Source organism: Nothoprocta perdicaria, unplaced genomic scaffold (assembly GCF_003342845.1).
Source record: "Nothoprocta perdicaria isolate Ctin4 unplaced genomic scaffold, notPer1 scaffold_124, whole genome shotgun sequence".
Taxonomy (NCBI): Eukaryota; Metazoa; Chordata; class Aves; order Tinamiformes; family Tinamidae; genus Nothoprocta; species Nothoprocta perdicaria.
In genome coordinates, this window is record NW_020454361.1 from 2,191,823 (window position 1) to 2,199,506 (window position 7,684).

Consider the following 7,684-nt stretch of genomic DNA (forward strand, 5'->3'; position numbering starts at 1 on the left):
TCGAAATAGCCATTTAACACAGGGTAAAAATAATGAGTCAGGTAAACTAGAGCAACAGAGTATTGCACCTAAAAATGCATCACACTCCAGCTATTGTAACTATGTTGTCAAAAAAGTGCATCCCATTGGTCTAAAACCAATTATTAGAATTTTATTTGACATATATGATACTACAGAAATGGGAACATTTGAGATTTGAAGAAAGTGGCAAATCATGGTACCTAATCTAGTGACATATAATATCTCACATTGATAGAAAGTGGTTCCCTTTCCGAACAAAATGCTGAAGTGGTTCCCTTTCTGAACAAAATGCTCACATGGATGCTCTGTCAGAAATCCAGTGCTGATACACAGCCACGTATTTGGGACAACCGCCTCTTCTCATATCTTGAAGAGGGAAAAAAGCTCTCAGCGGTTAAATAGCCAAGCCCAGCAAAATTACCAGTAATTACTCAGAATAGTACATACTTAATTTTAAAGAAAGAGTAAATCACACATAGCACAGATGTTTGCTGTCACCCATCCAGGAAAATGTAAAGCCATATCCCTTTAGTCCAATTGCGTTCCACAGATCACTTAAGGACTTAAAGCATGTACTGTAGACCCTAATATTAAGCTTTGTTTAAATAAGAGATTTGCTGAGCAGTCATACATGCTGAAACAGACCCCTGTTGTCTACTGCAAGCAAGGCACCAAAGCAAAGTGCCACCACCACACCAAAAACAAGGGAATGGATTGTACAGGATTGGTTTTTGATTACTGTTTGTTTTGATTCCCAACTTCCAGCTCCTTCCTAATGTCAGACACCTCCATGGGAACCTGCACTGTTAGACCATCCATCCACTTCTTAACGCACACCTGGCAGCCAAGGCGAGATCTGAGAAGGAAACGTCATTAAGGGAGGTTTAGTTTTGCCATTCCCACAGAAGAGACAAAAATACCTTACCCCCTCGGGCAATGTCTGCTCCAGACTAGATTTTCTTTAGCATTTCTATTAAAGGTAAGAGCTTATGTCCCAAAACCAAGTAGTTCTAACTTAAAATTATAATTGTCTACAATGATGTATAATATTATATAATTATAATAATATATTATATAATTATTATAATACAGAATAACTCAATAACTCTTGTTCTCTCCTAAATCTATCTCAGAGACTTTGAGTGTCTAAAACAATCAACAGGAGAGCTTACCTCTCAGTGAGTCCGTAAGCCAAGTCCAGCATGTCCATCTCTTCATCTGAGATGGCATCCAGCTTTTGGAAGATGTCCTTTTCAAAAATCAGGTGACAGGTGGAGCAGGCTAATGTCCCTTCACATGCACCTGGAGGAGAAGTAGGTGGGTAACCACACGTGTGAGAAAACAAGAAGGTGAGAAATATTTGGAACAGTGGGCAAATAGCTCATCTGATGTATATAGTATATCAAAAGAAATTCCAAAGAAGACACAATAGATAGGCACAGACTTCAGCCTGCTTATTCTTGATGAGGATTCCAACCACCTTACAATTTAGTACTTCATCTCTGACCAAATATAAGTACTGACACAGGCCACTGTACTCTGGCAGTGAGAGAGTGGCAGTCACACTGCCAGGCCAGTGAGATTAGCCAGCTTAGCAAGGATTTGTTAGGGAAGTGAAGCCTGCCAGCAAGTACATCTGCTAAGGGCTACAAGTTCAGCAAGTCAAAGAAAGTTGATCAATAAGCAAAAGTGTTGACAACCAGATCAGCAAATAAAGTGTTTGCATCCTCTCCATGGTCATCAAAACACAGCAGTGTGTGTCCACCCGCAGTGTTCTCAGGTACCTGCTTAACCCCGAAGACCACCTACCCTCATGTCACACCTACCAAATCCGTCAATGCCCAAATTTTGGTTGACAACCACTTGCAGCAAGGTTTCCCCTTCTTTGGCTGTGGCAGTGAGTTTCTCTCCATCTCGGTTTATAAAATGCACAGTTACCTGCTCTGCAGAGCTGCAAGACAAGTTTCCAAGGCATTAGGTTTCAAAGGAGACAGGCAAACTAGTGCTCTTCCAGTCTTAACTGACCTAAAACATTTCTCTCTTTATGAAACTTTTATTGGAATCAGTGTTTCGCTGTGAGTGGGCAAGTGCAGATGCTCTGTACCTGCTCCCTCTGCTTGTGCTGACTGATGACTTGAGTGTTTACAGGCAGGCTTTTGTCATTCACCTTTTTGTGTCCTCCTCCATTCCCAAGGGGATTGTTTGCTGATGGCTCATTTTCTGCTCCATCATAAGGTGTTCATACCTTCCCTATCCTCAGTTCCTAGGAGCCTTGCTCAGTCCTAGCTTGTAGGGAAATACCTGTGAATTAACTCTTCCAAGACTGCACAACTCTTGCTCAAAAAAAATTGCTGATTATATTGATAGCCCGAGGGATTTAATCTTGTGATGAACTTCATAACAAAGCCATGAGCATCTCTTAGTTCTGCCCTGCAGAAACCATATCTACAAAATCAAGGATACAAAGCATACTTCAACTCCTCCAGACCAGACCCTCTCCACCAACATGGACAAGGTTCCCATCCTGAAGAGCACCATGTCAGGCATTTCTCACTAAGGAGGTATATAGACCCTTCTATTTATTTGCTGTGGGAAACACTAAACAGCTAAAGAATGATGTCCCTTAGTATACATACTCAATGGGTTACTAGGTAGCAGCTGGTCCCATACCATCCCAACAGTGTTGACACAGTAAAGCATCCTGAATGCAGAAAGTATTTTGCCCACTACCTCTCCACATGCCACTGCCCGTTTGTCCACTCTTTCAAAGCCCAGGACTTTCTCCTAGTTGTGGAGGCTAAGTCCATTCTTTCTTGTAAACCCTGGAGTGCAGACAGCTTGTCCTCTAGAAAGAGCAATCCCTGTCTCACAGCCCTGAGCACTGGAAGCATCGGTGCTGCTTCACGGCCTTGCTACTGCCATTTTTCTGGCATAAGAAGAAAGATTCACAGCCTTGAAAAGAGAACGTTTCACAGAAAGAACTGGCCAAGTTCATCGTCCCCTCTCTTCCCACTTGCACAAGGCTGAGTGAGCAGCCTCCCTCTTCCTATAATGAAAGCATTCTTCAGCTGGGCATAAAGTCTGCTAACAACATGTTCCTGGGTCCAGAGAAACACACAGCAGGAATGGCTCAAAGAGTCTGAGATTTTCTAATCTCAAGTATTTGCAATGTGCTTTCTGAATAGACTGTCACAGCCAGAGCCACAGGTTGCAGCAAACCCTCTGACTTTTCCCCACTTGTCAGAGGAGCGGTGCCTACTGATGGGGCTTTTCCTTCTCCATGCCAGACATTCTCTTGGGAAGTCAGAGAGCCAGAGAGGAGGAATTGCCTAAGTGTGAACTGTCCCTGGGGCAGCACAAGCAGCAGCTGAAAGGCCTTTTCTTATTTGCTCACCCCTCTCTGCTGTAGCACATGAAAATGAAGAACATGGTGATTTCTACTGATTTCTGGATAATGGAAAATCCGCACACAACCTGCAAGTGCACACCACCCTTGCAGAGGGCCAGGAGGAGCACACTATTTTACAAAGCACACTTGGCCAAAGAGCATCTTCCAGGACACTTCAGGTTCCCTCATAGTGAGACCCACAAGCACTTCTCTGCAAGTAAGGAATTCAATTTAAAGGTTAGCGTTCAAAAAAGAAAATAAAACACGTCTCTATCTTGATGGATCAGACCCATTTATTCCTGGCAAATTGGCAGGTTTCTTGACACTGTTGGGTGACTCCCCATGAGAAGCTCAGTAACACATTCGATGTACACTAACATTTTAGCTTCTTCCAAACATCCCAATCTTTGTGTGACACAGACCATTAGTGTTGGCAAGGGAGATCTCTGGAAGGTTATTTTTCTCTGTTTCAATGTTTTTTCTCTAAAAAATGTTTCCCAAGGACATACAAAACAGTGAGGTGCCTGCAAGTACTGCTGGAGATAACGTCATCAGCAACAAACCTATTAAGAGAGAAAGCCAGTTGATAACAACTGCTCATAAATCCCATCAAGCAGGCTTATCTGTATAACTTTTCTCTAAGGTCAGATAGCAGAATAGTCTATTGTGTTTTCTGAGATGTTGGCTGGACTCTTCTGTTCATCTACTGTAATCTCTGCTAACAGACTACAGTCTGACCCAGATCACACTTGGGAGAGCTTACAGATTCTCTTTACTTTGCCCAGGGAAATGCAGTATCCTTTCAAATAACCCTTAAGGATCAGAGACTAGCAGGGAAAGCTTGTGGTTCCTGCAGTTGCTGCTGCACAAATACAAACAAGCAGCCGCGGTGTCTGCAGTCTCCTCCTTTCCTGCAGGTACTGCAGCAACATCCCCACTCTCCCACTCACCTCTGCAGTGTTTCTGGGCAGGTCCCTAGGGATGACACTGTTGCAGCATCTAGCTCTCCCCACATTCAGAGAAAGAGGTACGTGAAGAAGTTCTGTCGGACCCTTTATACCACCCCTGAGCAGCAGTGCTGACTATTAATGCACGTCCCCACAGTTAGAGCAAAGCCCCTGCCCATCACCCTGTCTGCTGGAGGGCAGGAGTGCTCGGGGCAGCCAGTGTGAGCAGCTTGCTGACACACTCACACCAGAGCCACATGTTTCAGTAGCCACCAGTGACCTGGAGTGAGGAGGTGAGGTATGGGGCTTATCTCACACTGGCAAACAGCCCAAACCCTTGCAGCAGAATATAACAGCAGAAACATATGAAGGGTAATGAAGAAACTCAGGGAATTACAGGAACCATCCATGGTGAAAGAGGAGAGGGACCTTCCCACCCTGAGGAAAGCCAAAGGCCGTGGACGTGGTGCCAGCCCGTACGCCGAGCCCATGGCAGAGCTGCTCCCAGCACAGCCAGCTGCGTATCCCATCCCAGCAAGCATCGCACCAGAGCCCCACACAGGGCCCGGGACACTGCAGGTGTGATGAGCCCCAGTCCAGCTCTGAACCCACCTTGGCTCCCCAGGGGCCTCCTGGAGCGTTTTTGTGGTGCTGAGGTCTCTTCCTGGCACCTGTGTGGTCAGCTTGCAATGTCGCCCAGCCGCCCTGTGTGGATAGATGAGGTGAGATTTGGTCGCGCTCAGCCCATTGAGCAAGGATCGCAGGAGCCCCGAGACACCCTGCGCTATCATGCCCGCTGAGTCTTGCTGCACGTGTCCCAGGCTGTCTTTGCAAGGCCATCCAGAGACAGTTATAGGCGCAGCCGAGGGGGAAGCTGAAGGCCAGCCTCCGGGGGCGGAGGAGGGAGGGACGGTGCTGGGGCCCACCAGGCGATGTTGGGCCACATGAGCTGGGTGATGCTTGGTCAGGAGCACCACCAGCCTGTCCCTAGCAGGACTCACCTTACTTGATCCTTCTGCATTCCCCTCCAGAATATAGACCAAGCTCAACCTAAAGCCAGATTCAGGATCAATATTCATTGCAATGTCTAATTACACAGGGGATGCAAACTCAGTGTGGGATGTGCCCTGTGCAGCGAGGGCTGGGACACAGCAGCACCTGAAGCAGTGTGGCAGGACTAGGGTGCCTGGGCTGTGCTCTTGATGTGGAAGTTTTCCAGCCCCATCCCCTGCTGCAGATCCTTGCTGTAAAACGAGAACCTTACTTTGAAGAATGGCAGAGAGAACAAGCCACATTTGTTTATTGATTACATTGTCTCCTGAAAATGGAACAGAGGCATAATATATGTGTGATTTATTTCACGTTAATTAATATCAGTATTAGTGAGACTTCCAGAGAGGAAAGTTCCTTAGTTCAGTCCCAAAAGCTGTGGTATTAATTTAGTCTCTTCTCCTCTGAAAAGCGAATCAATCTGCTCCTGACCCAGGAGGCTTCTTTTTTTTTTTTTTTTTTTTGTGGAATTTGGGCTGGTGCATGTCAGGAGACCAGACTGTCTCAATTAACAAATTAGCAGTGTGATGGTTTGGTGGGATCTTGCTTTAATCAAGCTGCCTTCTGCAAGAAGAGCTGTGGGGCAGAGCCAGCACTGACAGACCATGCAAGCTGTGATCCTGGAGCTGTTGTTTCAATTTGCTCTGTGAAAGGAGGGAAGCCAGACTCAAAAACCATCCACTCTCTGCATGCGCACGCACACATTCGCGCACACACACACTCCTGCTGAACTCGCAGTTTTGGACATAGCTGGGAAGTTTTTACTTCTCACTCTGAAAGATTTCCTACCCAGAGCTTTCTGGTTGGGAGAAGATGTTTAAACTGTCTGAGGAAAACATCAAAGACAGTAGGAAAGCAAGGATTTTCCATTAAAAAAAGGTTTTGAGAGAGGTAAGGGGAAAGAATCCCAGTTTTCACCCCAAGAAAGTTTTCAAGGGAGATGTTCAAGCTTCCAAACACACTGCTGAAATGGTTAATCACTGGGATTTCCCAGGAATTCAACACACTAGCCAAAACAATGTAAAAATTGCCTATTTCTCACCATTTGCAGCCCAGCTTTTGAATGATCCCTGTGGATCCCCCGCTCACAAGAGAGGCAGAGCGGGCAGTGGCAAGTGGACAGTTCCTCCAACAGCAGCGCCAGGCACCGTCTCTGCTCTCGGACGCACTGTCCCTGAAGGTTTGCTCTCACCCACAGGCTGCCCCAAACACTGCAGCCTCAAGCCCAAACTCTTGGGCCCTGGATTTAAAATTGCTTCAAGCAGCCAAGAGCCGCTGTCCATCCTTCCCTCATGCCCAGACACTGCCAAGGAAGGACAGAGGTCCCTGTTCTCTTTCCCAGATATTTACAAGGAAGGAGAGCTGGGCTTGCAATGACAGACTCCAGGATAGGGGCTGGAGCACATCCAAACAAACTACCAGGCGCCTTATCTCTCCCACAAACCTTGAGCTCAGAGATATGCCTGATATATGCGCAGCAGTTCTCATGGCAAGGACACACGTGTTTGCTGGCACTGACCCTGTGCCCTGCCTGGAGTGCAGAGCGTGGTGGGGACAGGTCAATGCCACTACGTAGGAGAGGAGCCAATGTTGCAGGGAACACTGGGGCCAGGATCATCGTGCCCAGCGCTGAGGGGAGCTACCATGCAAAGGGGACACCTATCTGGAGCAGCTCCCAGGCTGGGGGTGAAGAGGGTCTCGTGCTGGGTGCTGAGAGCCTGTTTAAGGTTCTTTGAGACAGGGAGTCGAGGAGCAAGGCAAGGTCTTGGGCTCCTCCTCCCTGCCTGGCAGCCAGTCCGCAAGCAAAAAGCCACCTTTCCCAAGCAAGCCCTTATTCGTTTAGCCCAGGGCACAAACAGAAAGCCAAAAATAACCCTCAAACCAACCAAGCAGAAACCCTCATGCCTTGACAAGCCCGGTAAGTGCTGCTTGGGAGATCAGCACATGCTTTAAGGGCAAGACGAGCGCAGTGGGTGTGAATCCCAAGCGCCGCTTCATGGAGCCTTGGCAAGAGCCTGCTGTTCCCGGGGGAACACACACGCCCCGCAGGCACCTCCTGCCCCCCGCGCAGCAGCTGCAACGTCTCAGCTCAGGCTGGAAGGAAGTGGTTTTCTAGCCCAAGACACCGTGCCCAATCTGCTATGCGCTAGAAGGGACGATCTCCCCCTCCTTACGTAGCCTGGGGGCTCACACCCCAGCAGTCTCCACTGGCTGTGAGGTGCCGTCAGCTCCAGCCATGCCTGCAATCTGCACAAGCAGCGCTCAAATTGACCTCAGT

General features: G+C 47.6%; 1 protein-coding gene across 2 annotated transcripts; it reads right to left on the reverse strand.

The window, feature by feature from the left end:
- Positions 1 to 145: 145 nt before the first annotated feature.
- Positions 146 to 5,147, reverse strand: LOC112960435 (adrenodoxin-like). 2 transcript variants are annotated; one of them, XM_026054680.1, is made up of 5 exons: positions 4,969 to 5,147; positions 1,848 to 1,972; positions 1,194 to 1,323; positions 710 to 877; positions 146 to 678 (listed from the first exon to the last, which is right to left on the reverse strand). In XM_026054680.1, the coding sequence occupies exons 1-4, from the start codon at positions 5,145 to 5,147 to the stop codon at positions 757 to 759; spliced, it is 555 nt and encodes a 184-aa protein (XP_025910465.1). In that variant the 3' UTR covers positions 146 to 678; positions 710 to 756. The 2 variants fall into 2 exon arrangements, with proteins under 2 accessions (XP_025910465.1, XP_025910464.1); XM_026054679.1 differs by having other exon boundaries at positions 146 to 877.
- Positions 5,148 to 7,684: the final 2,537 nt, after the last annotated feature.

Coding starts and splice junctions, on each gene's coding strand:
- LOC112960435 (XM_026054680.1), bottom strand. CDS start 5,147: ATGATAGCGCAGGGTGTCTCGGGGCTCCTGCGATCCTTGCTCAATGGG. Junction 1,973..4,968: donor GAGGCCCCTGGGGAGCCAAG/GTGGGTTCAGAG, acceptor CTTGTCTTGCAG/CTCTGCAGAGCAGGTAACTG. Junction 1,324..1,847: donor TTTGGGCATTGACGGATTTG/GTAGGTGTGACA, acceptor CTTCTCCTCCAG/GTGCATGTGAAGGGACATTA.